Genomic DNA, 24,742 nt, shown 5'->3' with positions numbered 1-24,742 from the left:
GGAAGGAACAAACAAAAGAAGGAAGGAAAAAGTAATGATCCAAGGAAGGAAAAAAAGGAAGGAAGGAGTAAAGGAAGGAAGGAAGGAGGACATTTAAAAGAAGGAAGGAAAAAGTAATGATCAAAGAAAAGTATAAAGGAAGCAACGAAGGAAGGAACAAAGGAAAGAACAAACGAAAGAAGGAAGGAAAAAGTGATGATCGAAGGGAGGAAGGGAGGAGGCAACAAAGGAAGGAACAAAGGAAGGAAAGAGTGAAGGAAGGAGGGAACAAATGAAAGAAGGAAGGAAAAAGTAATGATTGAAGAAAGGAAAGGGAGACTAAAGAAAAAAAGGGAAGGAAGGAGTGAAGGAAGGAACGAAGGAAGGAAAGGAGGATAAAAGAAGGAAGGAAGAAACAAAAGAAAAAAGGAAAAGGTAATGATCAAAGAAAGGAAACAACAAAGGAAGGAACAAAGGAAGGAATAAACGAAAGAAGGAAGGAAAAAGCAAGGATCAAAGGAAGGAAAGAAAGAAGGAGGGACTAAAGAAAGAAAGGAAGAAAGGATGGAAAGGAGGACAAAAGAAGGAAGGAACGAACTAAAGGAGGAAGGAACAAGTAATGATCGAAGAAAGGAAGGAAGGAAGCAATGAAGGAAGGAACAAAGGAAGGAAGGAGTAAAGGAAGGAAGGAACCAACAAAAAAAGGAAGAAAGGAAGGAAGGAAGGAGGGCGTAAATGAAGGAAGGGAGGAACTAAAGAAGGAAGCAAAAAGTGATGATGGAAGGAAGGAAGGAAGGAAGGAAGGAAAGAAGAAAGGAATGAATGAATGAACGAAAGAACAAACGAAAGAAGAAAGGAAAAAGTAATGATTGAAGGAAGGAAGGAAGGAAGGCATAAAGGATGGAAGGAAGGATGGAAGTAAGGAAAAAGTGATGATGGAAGGAAGGAAGGAAGGAAGGCGTAAAGGAGGAAGGAAGGAAGTAAGGAAAAAGTGATGATGGAAGGAAGGAAGGAAAAAGTAATGATGGAAGGAAGGAAGGAAGGAAGGAAAAAGTTTTGATGGAAGGAAGGAAGGAAGGAAGGTAGGAACAAAAGAAGAAAACAAAAAGTGATGATGGAAAGAAGGAAGGAAGGAAGGAAGGAAGGAGGGGAGCACGTAAGGAAGGAAGGAGTAAAGGAAGGAAGGAGGGAAGGAAGGAAGGAAGGAAGGAAGGAAGGAAGGAAGGAAGGAAGAAAAAAGGAAGGACAAAGTGATGAGGAAAGGAAGGAAGGAAGGAACAAAAGAAGAAAACAAAACGTGATGATGGAAAGAAGGAAGGAAGGAAGGAAGGAAGGAGGGGAGTACGTAAGGAAGGAAGGAGTAAAGGAAGGAAGGAAAGAAGGAAGGAAAGAAGGAAGGAAGGAAAGAGGGAGCAAAGGAAGGAAGGAATGAAAAAGACGAAAGAAGGAAAAAGTAATGTTGTTATTGTGACTTCCCCCGATGCGATAAAGCGCTAGCATGGATGCTACAGTGGACGTGTGTGTGCGTTGCCATGGCAACAGGCCTCTCTTCCAGCCAAGCTTTCAAGTTGAGCGTCTGCCTTCGTCTTTGCCAACACTTTGAGCAAACATTTTCCAGGTGGACAACACGTGACTTATACCACACAACCTAATGTTTATGCAGGAGGACCATCTCATCATGTAAATAGTCTGTTCCAGGGTCAAACTGCGGCCATGGAAAACAGATATTCAATACTGTCAAAAGTTCCAAGAAGAGCCCCGTCACAATTCTGACACAACTTGAGTACTTTTGATGGTACCACAGGTGGCACTTTCCTGTGTGCCGTCTCCTGCTCTATGGTTGTCATCACATCCTCATACTCTGCTGGTTGTACACACCCACTGGTCAAAGATCCTCTATTTTCATCATCTTGACATGTCACTCCCATCGCCATGGCAACCATGTCACCTTGAAGGCAAGGGGAGGAAGGACGGAAGGAGGGAATCAATGAAGGAAGGAAGAAGGGAAAGAAGCAAGGAGGGAAGTGAGGGAAGGAAGGAAGGGGAGAGGGAAAATAGTGGAAGACAGGGAAGGAGGGAAAAAGGAAAGGAGGCGGGAAGGAAGGAAGGAACACACGCTGGAAGGAAGGAAAAAAGTAACAGAGGAAGGAAGGAAGAACAGAAGAAGGAAGGAAGAAAGGGCAGAAGGGAAGGAGGGAAGGATAGGAGGTGGAGGAAAGGATAGTTGGAGATTGGGAGGGAGGGAAGAGAGGAAGGAAGGAAAGAATGAGGGATGGAAGTAAGAAATGAAGGAAGGAATAAAGGAAGGAACAAACGAACAAAGGGAGGGAGGAAAAAGTAATGATGGAAGGAAGGAAGGGGGACATAAAGGACGGAAGGAATGAACAAAAGAAGGAAGGAAAAAGTGTTGATGGAATGAAGGAAAGACATATGGAAAGAAGGAGTAAAGGAAGGTAGGAGTAAAGGAAGGAAGGAACAAACAAACAAAAGAAGGAGAAAGTAATGAAGGAAGGAGGGAATGAATAAAAGAAGTAAGGGGAAAAGTAATGATCGAAGGAAGGAAGGAAAAAAATAACAGAGGAAGGAAGGGAGGAAGAACAGAAGAAGGAAGGAAGTAAGGGCAGAAGGGAAGAAGGGAAGGATAGGAGGGGGAGGAAAGGATAGTTGGAGATTGGGAGGGAGGGAAGAGAGGAAGGAAGGAAAGAATGAGGGATGGAAGTAAGAAATGAAGGAAGGAACAAACGAACAAAGGAAGGGAGGAAAAAGTAATGATGGAAGGAAGGAAGGGGGACATAAAGGACGGAAGGAATGAACAAAAGAAGGAAGGAAAAAGTGTTGATGGAATGAAGGAAAGACATATGGAAAGAAGGAGTAAAGGAAGGAAGGAGTAAAGGAAGGAAGGAACAAACAAACAAAAGAAGGAAAAAGTAATGAAGGAAGGAGGGAATGAATAAAAGAAGTAAGGGGAAAAGTAATGATCGAAGGAAGGAAGGAAGGAACACACGCTGGAAGGAAGGAAAAAAATAACAGAGGAAGGAAGGAAGGAAGAACAGAAGAAGGAAGGAAGAAAGGGCAGAAGGGAAGGAGGGAAGGATAGGAGGGGGAGGAAAAGGATAGTTGGAGATTGGGAGGGTGGGAAGAGAGGAAAGAAGGAAAGAAAGAGGGATGGAAGTAAGAAATGAAGGAAGGAGTAAAGGAAGGAACAAACGAACAAAGGAAGGGAGGAAAAAGTAATGATGGAAGGAAGGAAGGAGGACATAAAAGACGGAAGGAATGAACAAAAGAAGGAAGGAAAAAGTGTTGATGGAATGAAGGAAAGACATATGGAAAGAAGGAGTAAAGGAAGGAAGGAACAAACAAACAAAAGAAGGAAAAAGTAATGAAGGAAGGAGGGAATGAATAAAAGAAGTAAGGGGAAAAGTAATGATCGAAGGAAGGAAGGAATGAAGGAAGGAAGGATGGAAGGAGTAAAGGAAGGAAGAATTGAGCAAAATAAGGAAGGTAAAAGTGATGAAGAAAGAAATGAAGGAAGGAAGGAAGGAAGAAAGGAAAGAGGAATGAAGGAAGGAAGGAAGGAAGGAAAGAAGAAAGGAGCAAAGGAAGGAAGGAAAAGTAATGATGGAAGGAAGGAAAGAAAGAAAAGAAGGAAAGAAGGAAGGAACAAACACAAGGAAGGAAAAGCAAGAATTGAATGAAGCAAGGAAGGAAGAATGAAAGAAGGAGAGAATAAAGGAAGGAAGAAATGAGCAAAATAAGGAAGGTAAAAGTGATGAAGAAAGAAATGAAGGAAGGAAGGAATAAAGGAAGGAAGAAAGGAAGGAAGGAAGGAAGGAAGGAAGGAACAAACAAACAAAAGAAGGAAAAAGTAATGAAGGAAGGAGGGAACGAATAAAATAAGTAAGGGGAAAAGTAATGATCGAAGGAAGGAAGGAAGGAAGGAAGGAGTAAAGGAAGGAAGAAGTGAGCAAAAAAAGGAAGGTAAAAGTGATGAAGAAAGAAATGAAGGAAAGAAGGAATAAAGGAAGGAAGAAAGGAAAGAGGAATGAAGGAAGGAAGGAAGGAAAGAAGAAAGGAGCAAAGGAAGGAAGGAAAAGTAATGATGGAAGGAAGGAAAGAAAGAAAGGAAGGAAAGAAGGAAGGAACAAACACAAGGAAAGAAAAGCAAGAATCGAATGAAGGAAGGAAGGAATGAAAGAAGGAGAGAATAAAGGAAGGAAGAAATGAGCAAAATAAGGAAGGTAAAAGTGATGAAGAAAGAAATGAAGGAAGGAAGGAATAAAGGAAGGAAGGAAGGAAGGAAGGAAGGAAGGAAGGAAGGAGAGAAGAAAGGAGAAAAGGAAGGAATGAAAAGTAATGATGGAAGGAAGGAAAGAAAGAAAGGAAGGAAAGAAGGAAGGAACAAACACAAGGAAGGAAAAGCAAGAATCGAATGAAGGAAGGAAGGAATGAAAGAAGGAGAGAATAAAGGAAGGAAGAAATTAGCAAAATAAGGAAGGTAAAAGTGATGAAGAAAGAAATGAAGGAAGGAAGGAAGGAATAAAGGAAGGAAGAAAGGAAAGAGGAATGAAGGAAGGTAGGAAGGAAGGAAAGAAAAAAAGGAGCAAAGGAAGGAAGGAAAAGTAATGATGGAAGGAAGGAAAGAAAGAAAGGAAGGAAAGAAGGAAGGAACAAACACAAGGAAAGAAAAGCAAGAATCGAATGAAGGAAGGAAGGAAGGAAGGAAGGAATGAAAGAAGGAGAGAATAAAGGAAGGAAGAAATTAGCAAAATAAGGAAGGTAAAAGTGATGAAGAAAGAAATGAAGGAAGGAAGGAATAAAGGAAGGAAGGAAGGAAGGAATGAAAAGTAATGATGGAAAGAAGGAAAGAAAGAAAGGGAGGAAAGAAGGAAGGAACAAACAAAAGGAAGGAAAAGCAAGAATTGAAGGAAGGAAGGAAGGAATGAAAGAAGGAGAGAATAAAGGAAGGAAAGAATGAACAGAAGAAGGCGCGAAAAACAAATGATGGAAGGAAGGAAGGAAGGAAGGAAGGATGGAAGGAATCAAGTAAGGACAGAGTAAAGGAAGGTAGGAACGAATAAGAGAAGTAAGGAAAGAGTAAAGATGGAAGGAAGGAAGGAATTAAAGAAGGAAGGATGGATGAAAGGAAGAAAGGAAGGGAGTAAATATTTACCAGATGACATCATCAATGTGGACTCTCTCTCTCTCTCTCTCTCTCTCTCTCTCTCTCTCTCTCTCTCTCTCTCTCAGTGAATCAGACTTGGACTTCCATTGAGTGGCACAGTTGCCGCCTGCCTGGGACAAGAGTCATGGCCACCTTCTTCCCAGTGTGGGCGACCTTTAAGACACCCGGCCGTTGGAACACCAGCGTCACCTCAAGTCATCGTTGACTTGAAACAAAACAACAAAAAACAAGACAAGAGCGTCTTCTCTTCTTCCCACCACTAAACTCCTCCCAAAAAACTATTTTCCTTCTAAAAATACTCTCTTCCCCTCAGGGCTCCCGACACTGTTGCCATGGCAACGCCTCTTCTTGAAACTCTCTAGATTTTTTTGATTTTTTTTTAGTTTTGCCCCTGGACAGGAAGTGCTGTTGTCCAAATGTCCAGGAGACAAACAGGAAGTGGTCATGTGATCCAATTAGGCCAGCTGTGAGGGGAAAGCTAAAGTGGAAGAATGGGCGTGAAGAAAGAAGAAGAACGTGGACAGGAAGTGAGGTATTCTAGGCAGTAACTTGACAATATTATATTACCTAAAGTCCATTTTGTACACCTTTGACGTTTGACACCTGTCAGTCACAGGACAGGTAAAAAAACCCAACACACATTCACACTACGGACATTAACTACACGTCCTCTTCTTACTTTCTCTCGTCCTTTTTTGGTCCTCACTTCCTGTCAGCAATTCTTGTCGTCACCTCTTTATCTTACTTCCTGTCGTCAAATGCGGTCATTCCTATCCTCACTTCCTCTTCTTAGTTTCTGTCGTCCTTTTTTGGTCCTCACTTCCTGTCAACACTTCTTGTTGTCACCTCTTCATCTCACTTCCTGTCGTCACCTCTTTGTCTTACTTTCTGTCCTCACTTCCTGTCGGCACCTGAGGTCCTCACTTCCTGTCAGCACTTCTTGTCGTCACATCTTCTTCTCATTTCCTGTCCTCACTTCCTGTCCGCACTTCCAGTCATCACCTGCGGTCATCACTTTCTATCCACACTTCCTCTTCTTAGTTTCTGTCGTCCTTTTTTGGTCCTCACTTCCTGTCGACACTTCTTGTTGTCACCTCTTCCTCTCACTTCCTGTCAGCAGTTCTTGTCGTCACCTCTTTTCTTACTTCCTGTCCTCACTTCCTGTCGTCACCTGAGGTCATCACTTCCTGTCCTCACTTCCTCTTCTTAGTTTCTGTCGTCCTTTTTTGGTCCTCACTTCCTGTCAACACTTCTTGTTGTCACCTCTTCATCTCACTTCCTGTCCTCACTTCCTGTCAGCAATTCCTGTCAACACTTCTTGTTGTCACCTCTTCATCTCACTTCCTGTCCTCACTTCCTGTCAGCACTTCTTGTCGTCACCTCTTTATCTTACTTTCTGTCCTCAATTCCTGTCGGCACCTGCGGTCCTCACTTCCTGTCAGAACTTCTTGTCGTCACCTCTTCCTCTCACTTCCTGTCCTCACTTCCTGTCATCACCTACAGTCATCACTTCCTGTCCTCACCTGCAGTCATCACTTCCTGTCCGGACTTCTTGTTGTCACCTGCCGTAATCACTTCATCTCCTTAGTTTCTGTCGTCCTTTTTTGGTCCTCACTTCCTGTCGACACCTACGACCATCACTTCCTGTCAACACTTCTTGTTGTCACTTCTTCCTCTCACTTCCTGTCCTCACCTGCAGTCATCACTTCCTGTCCGCACTTCCTGTCGTCACCTGCGGTCATCACTTCCTGTCCTCACTTCCTCGTCTTAGTTTCTGTCATCCTTTTTTGGTCCTCACTTCCTGTCGACACCTAGGATCATCACTTCCTGTCAGCACTTCTTGTCGTCACCTCTTCATCTCACTTCCTGTCCTCACTTCCTGTCATCACCTACAGTCATCACTTCCTGTCGTCACCTGCGGTCATCACTTCCTGTCCTCACTTCCTCTTCTTAGTTTCTGTCGTCCTTTTTTGGTCCTCACTTCCTGTCGACACCTAGGGTCCTCACTTCCTGTCAGCACTTCTTGTCGTCACCTCTTCATCTCACTTCCTGTCCTCACTTCCTGTCCTCACCTGCAGTCATCACTTCCTGTCCACACTTCCTGTCATCACCTGCGGTCATCACTTTTGTCCTCACTTCCTCTCCTTAGTTTCTGTCGTCCTTTTTTGGTCCCCACTTCCTGTCGACACCTAGGGTCATCACTTCCTGTCAACACTTCTTGTTGTCACCTCTTCATCTCACTTCCTGTCCTCACTTCCTGTCAGCACTTCTTGTCGTCACCTCTTTATCTTACTTCCTGTCCTCACTTCCTGTCATCACCTGCGGTCATCACTTCCTGTCAGCACTTCTTGTCGTCACCTCTTTATTTCACTTCCTGTCCTCACTTCCACTTCCTGCTGCTTCGATCATCACCTCCTCTTATCACATCCTGTCCTCACTTCTTCTTCTTACTTTCGGTCATCCCTTTTTGGTGTCCACTTCCTGTCAACACCTACAGTCATCACTTCCTTTCAACACTTATTGTCGTCACCTCTTCATCTCACTTCCTGTCATCACTTCCTGTCCTCACCTTCTGCCGTCACCTACGGTCGTCACTTCCTGTCACCACTTCTTGTTGTCACCTCCTCATCTCACTTCCTGTCCTTTTTTGGTCCTCACTTTCTGTCTGCCCATTCTGTCCTCACTTCCTGTCCTCACTTCCACTTCTCACTTCCTGCTGTAGTCTGCGGTCCTCACTTCCCATCGACACCTTCTATCATCACTTCCTGTCCTCACGTCTTCTTCTTACTTTATGTCGTCCTTTTTTGGTCCTCACTTCCTGTCGCCACATACGGTCGTCACTTCCGGTCAACACTTCTTGTCGTTACCTCTTCATCTCACTTCCTGTCATCACTTCCTGTCAACACTTATTGTCTTCACCCCCTCATCTTACTTCCTGTCCTCACTTCCTGTCCTCACCTGCAGTCATCACTTCCTGTCCACACTTCCTGTCATCACCTGCGGTCATCACTTTCTGTCCTCACTTCCTCTCCTTAGTTTCTGTCGTCCTTTTTTGGTCCTCACTTCCTGTCGACACCTAGGGTCATCACTTCCTGTCAACACTTCTTGTTGTCACCTCTTCATCTCACTTCCTGTCCTCACTTCCTGTCAGCACTTCTTGTCGTCACCTCTTTATCTTACTTCCTGTCCTCACTTCCTGTCATCACCTGCGGTCATCACTTCCTGTCAGCACTTCTTGTCGTCACCTCTTTATTTCACTTCCTGTCCTCACTTCCACTTCCTGCTGCTTCGATCATCACCTCCTCTTATCACATCCTGTCCTCACTTTTTTTTCTTACTTTCGGTCATCCCTTTTTGGTGTCCACTTCCTGTCAACACCTACAGTCATCACTTCCTTTCAACACTTATTGTCGTCACCTCTTCATCTCACTTCCTGTCATCACTTCCTGTCCTCACCTTCTGCCGTCACCTACGGTCGTCACTTCCTGTCACCACTTCTTGTTGTCACCTCCTCATCTCACTTCCTGTCCTTTTTTGGTCCTCACTTTCTGTCTGCCCATTCTGTCCTCACTTCCTGTCCTCACTTCCACTTCTCACTTCCTGCTGTAGTCTGCGGTCCTCACTTCCCATCGACACCTTCTATCATCACTTCCTGTCCTCACGTCTTCTTCTTACTTTATGTCGTCCTTTTTTGGTCCTCACTTCCTGTCGCCACATACGGTCGTCACTTCCGGTCAACACTTCTTGTCGTTACCTCTTCATCTCACTTCCTGTCATCACTTCCTGTCTTCACTTCCTGTCAACACTTATTGTCTTCACCCCCTCATCTTACTTCCTGTCCTCACTTCCTGTCATCACCTGCGGTCATCACTTCCTGTCCTCACTTCCTCGTCTTAGTTTCTGTCGTCCTTTTTTGGTCCTCACTTCCTGTCAGCACATCTTGTTGTCACCTCTTCATCTCACTTCCTGTCCTCACTTCCTGTCATCCCCAACAGTCATCACTTCCTGTCCTCACCTGCAGTCATCACTTCCTGTCCGCACTTCCTGTCGTCATCTGCGGTAATCACTTCCTGTCCTCACTTTCTCTTCTTAGTTTCTGTCGTCCTTTTTTGGTCCTCACTTCCTGTCGACACCTAGGGTCATCACTTCCTGTCAACACTTCTTGTTGTCACCTCTTCATCTCACTTCCTGTCCTCACTTCCTGTCATCACCTACAGTCATCACTTCCTGTCCGCACTTCCTGTCAACACTTCTTGTTGTCACCTCTTCATCTCACTTCGTGTCCTCACTTCCTGTCAGCACTTCTTGTCGTCACCTCTTTATCTTACTTCCTGTCCTCACTTCCTGTCAACACCTGCGGTCATCACTTCCTGTCAGCACTTCTTGTCGTCACCTCTTTATCTTACTTCCTGTCCTCACTTCCTGTCAACACCTGCGGTCATCACTTCCTGTCAGCACTTCTTGTCGTCACCTCTTTATCTCACTTCCTGTCCTCACTTCCACTTCCTGCTGCTTCGATCATCACCTCCTCTTATCACATCCTGTCCTCACTTCTTCTTCTTACTTTCTGTCATCCCTTTTTGGTGTCCACTTCCTGTCAACACCTACAGTCATCACTTCCTTTCAACACTTATTGTCGTCACCTCTTCATCTCACTTCATGTCAACACTTCCTGTCACCACTTCTTGTTGTCACCTCCTCATCTCACCTCCTGTCCTTTTTTGGTCCTCACTTTCTGTCTGCCCATTCTGTCCTCACTTCCTGTCCTCACTTCCACTTCTCACTTCCTGCTGTAGTCTGCGGTCCTCACTTCCCATCGACACCTTCTATCATCACTTCCTGTCCTCACGTCTTCTTCTTACTTTATGTCGTCCTTTTTTGGTCCTCACTTCCTGTCGCCACATACGGTCGTTACTTCCGGTCAACACTTCTTGTCGTTACCTCTTCATCTCACTTCCTGTCATCACTTCCTGTCTTCACTTCCTTTCAACACTTATTGTTGTCACCCCCTCATCTCACTTCCTGTCCTTACTTTCACTTCTCGCTTCCTCCTTTAATCTGCGGTTGTCACTTCCAGTCAACACCTTCTATAATCACCTCCTGTCCTCGCTTCCTGTCGACACCTTCTATCATCAGCTCTTGTCGTCACTTCCTGTCCTCACTTCTTCATCTTACTTTCTGTCGTCCTTTTTTGGTCCTCACTTCCTGTCGTCACTTCCTGTCAATGCTTTTTGTCGTCACCTCTTCATCTCACTTCCTGTCTTCACTTCCGGTCAACAGTTCTTGTCGTTACTTCTTAATCTTACTTCCTGTCATCGCCTACGGTCGTCACTTCCTGTCAGCACGTCTTGTCGTCAACTCTTCATCTTACTTCCTGTCCTCACTTCCTGTCGTCAACTCCTCACCTCACTTCCTCGCGTCACTTTCAGTCATCACTTTCTGTCATCAATTCCCTTCGACACCTTCTATTATCAACCCATACCGTCACTTTCTGTCACTCCCCCTTCCCACTTCCTGTTGTCCCTTTCTGTCATCACTTCCTGTCCTCACTTCGTGTAGTCACTTCCCCTTCCCCCTTCCTGTTGTCCCTTTCTGTCATCACTTCCTGTCCTCCCTTCTTGTAGTCACTTCCCCTTCCCACTTCCTGTTGTCCCTTTCTGTCATCACTTCCTGTCCTTGATTCCTTTCAAATCTTTCTATTGTCAACTCTTACCGTCACTTCCTCTTCCCACTTCCTGTTGTCCCTTTCTGTCATCACTTCCTGTCCTCACTTCTTGTAGTCACTTCCCCTTCCCCCTTCCTGTTGTCCCTTTCTGTCATCACTTCCTGTCCTCCCTTCTTGTAGTCACTTCCCCTTCCCACTTCCTGTTGTCCCTTTCTGTCATCACTTCCTGTCCTTGATTCCTTTCAAATCCTTTTATTGTCAACTCTTACCGTCACTTTCTCTTCCCACTTTCTGTCGTCTCATTCCGTCCTCACTTCATGTTGTCTTTTCATGTTGTCACTTCCTGTCCTCCCCCCTGCTGTCATCACTTCCTCTTGTCATTTCCCATCTTCCCGTTCGGTCCTCACTTCCTGTCGCCTCTTCATGTTGTCACTTCCTGTCCTCCCGTGTTGTCCTTCACATCGTCACTTCCTCTTCTTCCTCCCTTTCTGTAGTCACTTCCTGTTCTTGATTCCTGTCTTAACTTCCTGTCTCCACTTCATGTCGTCACTTCCTCTTCCCACTTTCTGTCGTCTCATTCCGTCCACACTCCATGTTGTCTTTTCATGTTGTCACTTCCGGCACCCCCCCGTGCTGTCCTCACTTCCTCTTGTCATTTCCCATCTTCCCATTCGGTCCTCACTTCCTGTTGCCTCTTCATGTTGTCACTTCCTGTCCTCCCGTGTTGTCCTTCACATCATCACTTCCTCTTCTTCCTCCCTTTCTGTAGTCACTTCCTGTCCTTGATTCCTGTCTTAACTTCCTGTCTTCACTTCCTGTCGTCACTTCCTCTTCCCACTTTCTGTCGTCTCATCCCATTCGGTCCTCACTTCATGTCGCCTCTTCATGTTGTCAATTCCTGTCCTCCCGTGTTGTCCTTTACATCGTCACTTCCTCTTCTTCCTCCCTTTCTGTCATCACTTCCTGTCCTTGATTCCTGTCTTAACTTCCTGTCATCACTTCCTCTTCCCACTTTCTGTCGTCCATTTCCGTCATCACTTCCTGTCATCCTAAAACGTTCACTAATCCGAGTACTTTGAATTGAGTGCGACTTTGGAGAAGTATTTTCCAAAAGTGGAAACCAGGAGCTCAGCAACTGGAGATGTTCCAAACTCAAAATTTCTTGTTCGGTTTGATCGCTTTAGCAACAGAGACGACGTCGTCGAGGACATTTTTGAACATTAGACGCCCGTCCGTCCTCTCACCTGATGATGACGTACATGACCAGGAAGTTGCCCACCAGGCCGACCACGCACACGATCATGTAGACCATGACGATGGTCACCTTGACGCTGGTGGGCAGCAGGGCGTCCGTCTCGTTGTAGGCGCCGCTGAAGTTGTTGTGGAAGAAGGAGTCGTTGTAGAGCTGCAGGTGGCTCAGCTCGGCCAGCAAGAACTCGTCCGGGAAGTCCATCTTTGCTCAGAGTTGGCGGGGAGACCACGGATTTCAACCAAACTGGGGAAGACACAAAGACCACATTGAGTCAACGCCACTGAAATACATCCATTCACATCCGAATTTTCAGTCAATTCATAATTTAAAAAAAATAATTGTTATTATTATTTTAAAGAGGAACTGTGGACCAGCTCTATACTCTGGGCAGGGTTCTTGAGGGTGCATGGGAGTTTGCCCAACCAGTCTACATGTGCTTTGTGGACTTGGAGAAGGCATTCGACAGTGTCCCTCGGGAAGTCCTGTGGGGAGTTCTCAGAGAGTACGGGGTATCGGACTGTCTGATTGTGCCGTTCCCTGTATGATCAGTGTCAGAGCTTGGTCCGCATTGCCGGCAGTAAGTCGGACCCGTTTCCAGTGAGGGTTGGACTCCGCCAAGGCTGCCCTTTGTCACCGATTCCGTTCATAACTTTTATGGACAGAATTTCTAGGCGCAGTCAACCCTGAGGGTGCATGGGAGTTTGCCCAACCAGTCAACATGTGCTTTGTGGACTTGGAGAAGGCATTCGACCGTGTCCCTCGGGAAGTCCTGTGGGGAGAGCTCAGAGAGTATGGGGTATCGGACTGTCTGATTGTGGCGGTCCGCTCCCTGTATGATCAGTGTCAGAGCTTGATCCGCATTGCTGGCAGTAAGTCGGACCAGTTTCCAGTGAGGGTTGAATTCCGCCAAGGCTGCCCTTTGTCACCGATTCCGTTCATAACTTCTATGGACAGAATTTCTAGGCGCAGTCAAGGCGTTGAGGGGATCCGGTTTGGTGGCTGCAGGATTAGGTCTCTGCTTTTTGCAGATGATGTGATCCTGATGCTTTCATCTGGCCAGGATCTTCAGCTCTCACTGGATCGGTTCGTAGCCAATTGTGAAGCGGCTGGGATGAGAATCAGCACCTCTGAGTCCGAGTCCATGGTTCTCACCCAGAAAAGGGTGGAGAGCCATCTCCGGGTAGGGGAGGAGACTCTGCCCCAAGTGGAGGAGTTCCAGTACCTCGGAGTCTTGTTCACGAGTGAGGGAAGAAATGGACAGGCAGATCGGTGCGGCCTCTTCAGTAATGCGGACTCTGTATCGATCCGCTGTAGTGGAGAAGTAGCTGAGCCAGAAGGCGAAGCTCTCAATTTACCAGTCGATCTCCGTTCACATCCTCACCTTTGGTCATGAGCTTTGGGTTATGACTAAAAGGACAAGAACACGGGTACAAGCGGCCAAAATGAGTTTCCTCCGCCGGGTGGAAGGGCTTTCCCTTAGAGATAGGGTGAGAAGCTCTGCCATCCGGGAGGAACTCAAAGTAAAGCCGCTGCTCCTTCACATGGAGAGGAGCCAGATGAGGTGGTTTGGGCATCTGGTCAGGATTCCACCCGAACGCCTCCCTAGGGAGGTGTTTAGGGCACGTCCGACCGGTAGGAGGCGAGAAGTTCTGCCATCTGGGAGGGGCTCAAATTAAAGCCGCTGCTCCTCCACATGGAGAGGAGCCAGATGAGGTGGTTCGGGCATCTGGTCAGGATTCCACCCGAACGCCTCCCTTAGGAGGTGTTTAGAGCACGTCCGACCGGTAGGAGGCCACGGGGAAGACCCATGACACGTTGGGAAGACTAAGTCTCCCGGCTGGCTTAGAAACGCCTCGGGATCCCTCGGGAAGAATGGATTGTGAGATCGACAAGCGGATCGGTGCGGCCTCTTCAGTAATGCGAACTCTGTATCGATCCGTTGTGGTGAAGAAGGAGCTGAGCCGGAAGGAAAAGCGCTCAATTTACCAGTCGATCTACGTTCCCATCCTCACTTTTGGTCACGAGCTTTGGGTTATGACCGAAAGAACAAGATCACGGGTACAAGCGGCCAAAATGAGTTTTCTTCGCCGGATGGAAAGGCGCTCCCTTAGAGATAGGGTGAGAAGCTCTGTCATCTTGGAGGGGCTTAAAAAAAAAAGCCGCCGCTCCTCCACATGGAGAGGAGCCAGATGAAGTGGTTCGGGCATCTGGTCAGGATTCCACCCGAACGCCTCCCTAGGGAGGTGTTTAGGGCACGTCCGACCGGTAGGAAGCCACGGGGAAGACCCAGGACACGTTGGGAAGACTATGTCTCCTGGCTGGCCTGGGAACGCCTCGGGATCCCCCGGGAAGAGTTGGACGAAGTGGCTGGGGAGTGGGAAATCTGGGCTTCCCTGCTTAGGCTCGGATAAGCGGAAGAAGGTGGATTTTTAAAAGACATATTTAGGCAATCTAAGGCAATTTAACCTGTTTTCAAACAAGTTTCATTGTAATTATTGAACCAAATAATACATCGCGAGAATCGGCTTGAATCAAAAATCGATTCTGGAATCGGATCGAATGGGTAGTTGCCCAAATATTGACACTCCGAAATACAATAAATGCTCCAATTAACGCCTTGCTCAGTCAGGGCAAGCTTTGATGAACTTACTTACTGTCAGGTTGAGTTTGTGACGAACCCCAAGATGCAGAGATGGCGGCAGGCATTGTGCGGAAAAACGTGATTTAATTTAACACTAAAACAAGAACAAACAAAAGGGTACAAATAAAAGGCGCGCACAAGGCGGAGAACAAACTTGGCTATGAACAAAAACTAGCACAAAGGCTAACTGTGGACTAGAAACAAAAACACTTACTGTGATACGAAGGAACTATGAAATGAGCAGAGAGAACAGAAGTAGACACAGCTACAGCGATAAGTCTTAATGACATTGACAGGTAGTGGTGACAATAATCCAGCTCTGACTGGAGGACAAAGCAGGTTTAAATTGGAGCGGGCTGATTGACACCAGGTGTGGCCAGGTGCCAATCAGCCGCAGCTGAGGGGAAACAGCGCTCAGGGAGAAAAGCAGGAAATGAAGTGAAGTGAATTATATTTATATAGCGTTTTTCTCAAGTGACTCAAAGCGCTTTACATAGTGAAACCCAATATCTAAGTTACATTTAAACCAGTGTGGGTGGCACTGGGAGAAGATGGGTAAAGTGTCTTGCCCAAGGACACAACGGCAGTGACTAGGATGGCGGAAGCGGGAATCGAACCGGCAACCCTCAAGTTAATAAAAGCGCTGGCGGTAAACAAAGACATACACAGAAGAAAAACTAAAACAAAACGAAACAGTCAGGGACAGGCCTGACACTTACATCTGTAAGTGCAAGTTAAAACTCTACTATGCAAAGCCAAAGCCATTTATCAACAACACCCAAAAAACGCCGCCGGCTTCGCTGGGCCCGATCTCATCTAAGATGGACTGATGCACAGTGGGAAAAGTGTTCTGTGGTCTGACGAGTCCACATTTCAAATTGTTTTTGGGAACTGTGGACGTTGTGTCATCGGGAAAAGAACCATCCGGAGTGTTATAGGTGCAAAGCCAGCATCTGTGATGGTATGGGTGTGTATTAGTGCCCAAGGCATGGGTAACTTACACATCTGTGAAGGAACAATTAATGCTTAAAGGTACATACAGGTTTTGGAGCGACAAATGTAGCCACCCAGGCAACGTCTTTTTCATGGACGCCCCTGCTTATATCAGCAAGACGATGCCAAGCCACATTCTGCACGTCTTACAACAGCGTGGTAACCCCAAATGCTCCAATTAACACCTTGGTCGGCCATAACAGACCGCTTAACATCAGGTTATCTAACACGCGGCTGTAGGCAACCTGCAGTTTTTATGACAAAATCTGCGCTATGACATGTTGCTACTGATGCTGACTCAGCAGCAACCGTAGCGTTACTACAACAACATCGTTAGTGTTGCCGCTGGGTTGTAAAAATATACTTTGTCACGTCGGAGTGTCCATTTGGCAGGTCGCTAATGTTGCACTTGTTTATGTTCCTCCTCGTCAAAGTCGTCCGTTATAAATAACGGGCGAAAGTATTTGGACTCTACTGCATCAACGCCGCCAAATACCACCAGAGCTTGAGCCCACTTCTGCTGTACCCCTCCCCCACCTCGCTGCAGCCGCCATTATGAATATTCATCCAAACGTAACCTCCCTACGGTTACTGGCAGCCTCGATACATGTGGCTTACATCTACAGTAACATACATACATATATATATATATACATATATATATATATATATATATATATATATATATATATATATACACACATATATATACATATACATATATATATATATATATATATATATATATATACATACATACATATATACATACATCCATACATACACATACATATATATATGTATGTATATATATACATATATATATATATATATATATATATATATATATATATATATATATGTATGTATGTATATATGTATGTATGTATACATATACATATACATACATACATATATAAACATACACAGATATATATACATACATACATATATACACATACATACATATGTATATATATATATACATGTATATATGTATGTATATATATAGACATACACACACACATACATATATATATATATATATATATACATATATATATATATACACACACACACATATATATATATATATATATATATACATACATACATACATACATACATACATATATATATATATATATATATATATATACACACATAGGGACGGCGTGGCGCAGTGGGGAGAGTGGCCGTGCGCAACCCGAGCGTCCCTGGTTCAATTCCCACCTAGTACCAACCTCGTCACGTCCGTTGTGTCCTGAGCAAGACACTTCACCCTTGCTCCTGATGGGTGCTGGTTGGCGCCTTGCATGGCAGCTCCCTCCATCAGTGTGTGAATGTGTGTGTGAATGGGTAAATGTGGAAGTAGTGTCAAAGCGCTTTGAGTACCTTAAAGGTAGAAAAGCGCTATATAAGTACAACCCATTTATATATATATATATATATACATATATATATATATATATATATATATAAACAGAATGCAATGTTTAGCAAAATCTTTTCAACTTATATTCAATTAAATAGACTGCAAGGACAAGATATTTAACATTCAAACTGAAAAACGTTGTTATTTTTTGCAAATATTAGCTCATTTGGAATGTGATGCCTGCAACATGTTTCAAAAAAGCTGGCACAAGTGGCAAAAAAGACTGAGAACGTTGAGGAATGCTCGTCAAACGCTTATATGGGAACATCCCACAGGTGAACAGGCTAATTGGGAACAGGTGGGTGCCATGATTGGGTAAAAAAAAGCACCTTCCGTAAAATACTCAGTCATTCACAAACATGGACGGGGAGAACGTCACCACTTTGTCAAAAAATGCGGGAGCAAATTTTGCAAATTATTTGCTAAATATTTTCAACTTATATTCAATTAAATAGACGGCAAAGGCAAGATATTTAAAGTTCCAACTGGAACACTTGATTTTTTTTTGCAAATTTTAGCTCATTTGGAATTTGATGCTTGCAACATGTTTCAAAAAAGCTGGCACAAGTGGCAAAAAAGACTGAGAACGTTGAGGAATGCTCGTCAAACGCTTATTTGGGAACATCCCCCAGTGAACGGGCTAATTTGGAACAGGTGGGTACCATGATTGGGTAAAAAAAGCACCTTCCGTGAAATGCTCAGTCATTCACAAACAAGGCCACTGCAAGGAATGTAGGGATTTTTCCATCTACGGTCCGTAATATCATCAAAAGGTTCAGAGAATCCGGAGAAATCATTGCACCTAAGACATGATATTACGAACCTTGGATACCTCTGGCGGTATGGCGTAGCGGGTACAGTGGCCGTGCCAGAAACCTGAGGGTTGCAGGTTCGCTTCCCACTTATTGACATCCAAGTCGCTGCCGTTGTGTCCTTGGGCAGGACACTTCACCCTTTGACCCCGGTGCCGCTCACACTGGTGAATGAATGATGAATGAATGATAGATGGTGGTCGGAGGGGCTGTAGGCGCAAACTGGCAGCCACGCTTCCGTCGGTCTACCACAGGGCTGCTGTGGCTACAAATGTAGCTTACCACCACCTTGGTGTGAATGAATGATGGGTTCCCACTTCTCTGTGAGCGCTTTAAGTATCCAACAATAGAAAAGCGCGATATAAATCTAATCCATTATAATTATTATTACTACACCCCAAAACGACATCGGTGTGTAAAGGATATCACCACATGGGCTCAGGAACACTTCAGAAACAACACTGTCAGTAACTGCAGTTGGTCGCTACATCAGCAAGTGCAAGTTAAAACTGTCACTTGTAGGGGGAGAGAGTCACATCTTTCTGTGGGGTTCTTTCTCCCGGGATGCAGACGGACTACTCCGGACAAGGCGTGCAGGTAGGAACATGATTTACTCATAAATCATAACGCGTACCAAAAACAGAAATCAAACAAAAAAGGACAACATGCCTACTGCACGGGGAGCTTAGGTAATTAACTAGACTGAGTATAAACAGCTCTCTGATTAGTGGTCGACCAGCGGCAGGTGAACCCAATTAATCCCCATGGAAACTAAAACAAATCCAGAGGTGCACAAACAGGAACTAATGGAGTCCAAAACGGACAAAAAAATAAACAAAACACGATCTGGGCCACGGATCATGACAAAAATGCGTGAGCAAATTGTTGAACAGTCTAAGAACAACATTTCTCAACCAGCTATTGTAAGGAATTTAGGGATTTCACCATCTACGGTGCGTAATATCATCAAACGGTTCAGAGAATCTGGAGAAATCACTGCACCATTACCTACGATCCCTCAGTGTTACTGCATCAAAAACCAACGCCAGTGTGTAAAGGACATCACCACATGGGCTCGGGAACACTTCAGAAAACCACCGTCTGTAACTACAGTCAGTCGCTACATCTATAAGTGCAAGTTAAAGCTCTATTATGCAAAGCGAAGGTCATTTATCAACAACACCCAGAAACGCCGCCCGAGCTCATCTAACATGGACTGATGCAAAGTGGGAAAAGTGTTCTGTGGTCCGACGAGTCCACATTTCAAATTGTTTTTTCGGAAACTGTGGACGCCAAAGAGGAAAAGAACCAACCGGACTGTCCTAAACGCAAAGTTCAAAGCCAGCATCTGTGATGGTATGGGGGTGTATTAGTGCCCAAAGTGTGGGTAACTTACACGTCTGTGAAGGCACCATTAATGTACATTCAGGTTCACAACCTGTCACATGGTGTTTGTGACGAACCCCAAGATGCAGAGATGATGGCTAGCATTGAATAAGAAAACATGATTTAATATAACACTAAAACAAGAACAAACAAAAGGGTACAAACAAAAGGCGCGCACAAGGCGGATAACAAACTTGGCTTTGAACAGAAACACTTACTGTGACACGACGGAACTATGGCATGAACAGAGTGACCAGAAAGTAGACACAGCTACAAACATAAGTACTAATGACATTGACAGGTAGTGGTGACAAGAAGTAACGACAATAATTCAGCCCCTGACTGGAGGAGAAAACAGGTCTAAATAGTGGCTGGCTGATTGACACCAGGTGTGGCCAGGTGCGGATCAGCCACAGCTGAGAGGACACAGCACTCGGAGACAAACAGGAAACAAAACCAAAATAAGAGTGCTGACACAAATGCAGAGGAAAAACTAAGACAGGGACAAGCCAGACACATCCAAGCAACGTTATCAATGGACGCCCCTGCTTATTCCATCAAGACAATTCCAAGCCACGTGTTACAACAGCGTGGCTTCATACTAAAAGAGTGTGGGTACTAGACTGGCCTGCCTGTAGTCCAGACCTGTCTCCCATTAAAAATGTGTGGTGCAATATTTAGCCCAAAATACTCCTCAGTTCCTAAACGTTTTACTGAGTGTTGTTAAAAGGAAAGGCCATGTAACACACTGGTAAAAATGCACATGTGACCACTTTTTTTCCGCATTGTGTCACCGCCATTAAATTCTAACTTAATGATTATTTGCAGAAAAAATAACATTTTGCAGTTCCAACATTAAATATGTTGTCTTTGCAGTCTATTTAATGGATTATTAGTTGAAAAGGATTTGCAAAGCATTGTAATTGTTTTTATTTGCCATTTTACACAACGTGACAACTTCACTGCTTTTGTATATTTCTTTTAACCGATGCTGTGTATTTATATCCTCTTCTGTTTATGTTATTATGTCACCTACGTTTCCTTCGTGGCGGACAACAGTAGACAGACACGGAAACGAGACAAGCGCTTGTTTGGGAGTTCCAAACACAAAGACATCAGCGTACTCGAGAGGCGTGTGTTTGGCTTTTTCTTTGGATTTCTCCAACGTCGTTACCTTCAAAATGCGTTTGTCGTGGTGTGTTCAAAGAGTGTCGTGACTTTTTCGTTTACATTTTTATACACTGGATATTTTTTATACAATCATTTATATACAATACATTTTTTTACACTGAATTTTTATAAAATAAAAAAATTTTCACGCTGAATTTTTTAAACACTGAATATTTTTTACACTGAATTTTTATACACTGGATTATTTTTACACTGAATATTTTTCACAATGAATTTTTATGCACTGTATATTTTTTTTACACAATGTTTTATACACTTAATCTTTTCACACTGAATTTTTATACACAATAGATTTTACACAGAATTTTTTTACACAAAATTTTTATAAAAAACATTTTTTTACACTGAATTTTGAAACACTGAATACTTTTACAATTATTTTTTTATACTACACTGAATTTTCATAAACTGAATATTTTTTTACAATATTTTTTTATACAATGAATATTTTTTACACTGAATTTTTAAAAAGCAAAAAAATGTTCACGCTGAATTTTCAAACACTGAATATTTTTTACACTGGATTATTTTTACACTGAATATTTTTCACAATAAATTTTTGTGCACTGTATTTTTTTTTTTACACAATTTTTTTATACACTGAATCTTTTGACACTGAATTTTATACAAAATAGATTTTACACTGAATTTTTATACACTGAATTTTTTTAAATAAATTTTTTTTACAACGAATTTTTAAACTCTGAATATTTTTACAATGATTTTTTATACTACACGGAATTTTCATAAACTGAATGTTTTTTTACAATAATTTTTTACGCACTGAATATTTTTTACACATATTTTTAATACAATTAATTTTTTTACACTGAATTTTTATTCACTGAATATTTTTTTACACTGAATTTTTTGAAAATAAAATTTTTTTCATGCTGAATTTTTATACACTGAATGTTTTTACAGTGAATTTTTATACAATAAATTTTTTTCACACTGAATTTTCAAACACTGAATGTTTTTTACACTGAATTTTTATACACTGGATTATTTTTACACTGAATATTTTTCACAATGAATTTTTATGCACTGTATATTTTTTTTACACAATGTTTTTATACACTGAATCTTTTCACACTGAATTTTTATACACAATAGATTTTACACTGAATTTTTATAAAAAAAACATTTTTTACACTGAATTTTTAACCACTGAATACTTTTACAATTATTTTTTTATACTACACTGAATTTTCATAAACTGAATATTTTTTTTTACAATATTTTTTTATACAATGAATATTTTTTACACTGAATTTTTATAAAGCAAAACAATTTTCACGCTGAATTTTCAAACACTGAATATTTTTTACACTGAATTTTTATACACTGGATTATTTTTACACTGAATATTTTTCACAATAAATTTTTATGCACTGTATTTTTTTTACACAATTTTTTTATACACTGAATCTTTTGACACTGAATTTTTATACACAATAGATTTTACACTGAATTTTTATACACTGAACATTTATACACTGAATTTTTTGAAATAATTTTTTTTACAATGAATTTTTAAACACTGAATATTTTTACAATGATTTTTTATACTACACTGAATGTTCATAAACTGAATGTTTTTCTACAATAATTTTTTACGAACTGAATATTTTTTACACATATTTTTAATACAATTAATTTTTTTACACTGAATTTTTATTCGCTGAATATTTTTTACACTGAATTTTTAGAAAATAAAATTTTTTTCACGCTGAATTTTTATACACTGAATGTTTTTACACTGAATTTTTATACAATACATTTTTTTCACACTTAATTTTCAAACACTGAATATTTTTTACACTGGATTATTTTTACACTGAATATTTTTCACAATGAATTTTTATGCACTGTATATTTTTTTTACACAATGTTTTTATACACTGAATCTTTTCACACTGAATTTTTATACACAATAGATTTTACACAGAATTTTTTTTACACTGAATTTTTATAAAAAAAACATTTTTTTACACTGAATTTTTAAACACTGAATACTTTTACAATGATTTTTTTATACTACACTGAATTTTCATAAACTGAATATTTTTTTACAATAAACTTTTATACACAATACATTTTACACTGAATTTTTATACACTGAATTTTTATAAAATATTTTTTTTACACTGAATTTTTATAAAATACATTTTTTTACACAGAATTTTTATACACTGAATATTTTTATAAAATTAATTTTTTTACACTCAATCTTTAAAAAAATAAAAATGGTTTACACTGAATTTTTAGACACTGAATATTAATACACTTAATTTTTACACAATTATTTTTTTTTACACTGAATATTTAACACTGAATTTTTTTACACTGATTTTTAAAAAAACTTTTTTTTTTTAATGAAATTGTCTCATAATTTGATGTAAAAAAAAAAAATTCAGTTCAGAAAATTAATTCACGTAAATTCAGTGTCAAAAAAAAAGCCTTCGTTATAAAGCCACAAATGAACCTCCATACTGGAACAGACTTTTCCTACAGTATTTTCAAGGGACAAGCGGTAAAAAATGGATGGATAAACGGGTGAGATTTGTGGAATTTTTAGTGTTCTACTTTGGAAATTCCCCAACGCAAGTTAAATATTGTGGACAAAAGTATCGGGACAAAACTTTTAATCACTCAATGGACTTTTTTATTTATTTTTATTTTTATTTTTTTAAGTCTTTCTTCTTTTCGGAAGTCATTTTGGGTTAATTTTTTACTTCTAGCTTGGTGAGAACACCTTTAAAGGCCCGTTTGGAGGAGTTTAGTGGGGAAGAAGGCCGCCTTCTGCCCGTGTGATTTTTTTCCACTCATAAAAAAAAAATCCTAGATTTCAACGTATTATCCTCATCATCGCTTCCACAAAATCAAGAGGGGGGATTTTTTCAAGCCTGGCGGCCGTCGACCTTCCCTAAATGATTGCACGCCATGACGGGGCTGCTGTCTGTCTGATAAATGCAGCACATGCTCCGTGCGCCGCGCGTCAATAAATCTGTCTGAGTGTGTTTTGTTTTCCGTGTGTGTGTGTGCGTGTGTGTGTGTGTGTTCTCGTATTTCTACCCTTTTTGAGACATCAACAAGGAAAAGTAGCTTCCACATGAGGAGGTGTGAACACGTTGGGACCAAAATCATGGTCCCAATACAGAAAACTATCACATCTAATAGAGAGCCAAAATACTAGAGTCCGTGAACATTGCTCCAAAGTCAGGATTTTTTGTTGATTTAATGTGCATACCAAAATAAACATTGATTAGTGCAAAGGTCGCAATTATGATAAAACAAGAGGGCGGCTAAAGGAGGACTTCCCTATTCCATCCATCCATCCTTTTTCTACCGCATACATACTGTAATAAATTGAAGTAAATAATGAAGATTAAAAAAACAATTACAAAAAAAACAAAAAAAACTACAAGCTTATCTTTTTTATATTTGCATAGTATGTATATATTATTAATGTTGTAAATACAAATCTTTGTATATCTTTAAAGGGTGGTCCTCAAGAGGTAGGCATTTTTTCGGAGGTCTCAAGAAAGTAAGAAATACTAGAATGTGTGTTCTTGTATTTCTACCCTTCTTGGGACATCAACAAGGAAAAGTAGCTTCCATATGAGGAGGTGAGAACAAGTTAGGACGGAAATCATGGTCCCAATACGGGAAAACCATTGCATCTAACAGAGAGCCCAATACGGGAGTCCGTGAACATTGTTCCAAAGTCAGGATTTTTAGTAGATTTAATGTGTAGAAGGTCTCCAGAATGTAAGAAATACTAGAATTTGTGTGTGTGTGTGTGTGTGCGTGTGTTTGTGTTCTTGTATTTCTACCCTTCTTGGGACATCAACAAGGAAAAGTAGCTTCCATATGAGGAGGTGAGAACAAGCTAGGACCGAAATCATGGTCCCAATACGGAAAACCATTGCATCTAACAGAGAGCCCAATACGAGAGTCCGTGAACATTGCTCCAAAGTCAGGATTTTTAGTAGATTTAATGTGTAGAAGGTCTCCAGAATGTAAGAAATACTAGAATTTGTGTGAGTGTGTGTGTGTGTGTGTGCGTGTGTGTGTTCTTGTATTTCTACCCGTCTTGAGACATCAACAGGGAAAAGTAGCTTCCATATGAGGAGGTGAGAACAAGTTAGGACCGAAATCATGGTCCCAATACGGACAACCATTGCATCTAACAGAGAGCCC

The 24,742-nt window shown here is 41.9% G+C and overlaps 1 protein-coding gene across 1 annotated transcript in view; it reads right to left on the bottom strand.

Annotated features, from left to right (window-relative positions):
• oprl1 (opiate receptor-like 1) overlaps positions 1-24,742 on the bottom strand; it is an 87,200-nt gene that overhangs the window by 47,079 nt on the left and 15,379 nt on the right. The window contains exon 2 of the mRNA XM_061902709.1: positions 12,071-12,321. Within this exon, the coding sequence (XP_061758693.1) occupies positions 12,071-12,279 (209 nt within the window). The 5' untranslated portion in view covers positions 12,280-12,321. The remainder of the gene's footprint in view (positions 1-12,070; positions 12,322-24,742) is intronic.

The sequence above is a fragment of the Nerophis ophidion genome, linkage group LG06 (assembly GCF_033978795.1).
Source record: "Nerophis ophidion isolate RoL-2023_Sa linkage group LG06, RoL_Noph_v1.0, whole genome shotgun sequence".
NCBI classification, from domain to species: domain Eukaryota; kingdom Metazoa; phylum Chordata; class Actinopteri; order Syngnathiformes; family Syngnathidae; genus Nerophis; species Nerophis ophidion.
The sequence above is the reverse complement of the archived record's forward strand: the minus strand, read 5'-3'. Positions and strand labels throughout refer to the sequence as shown.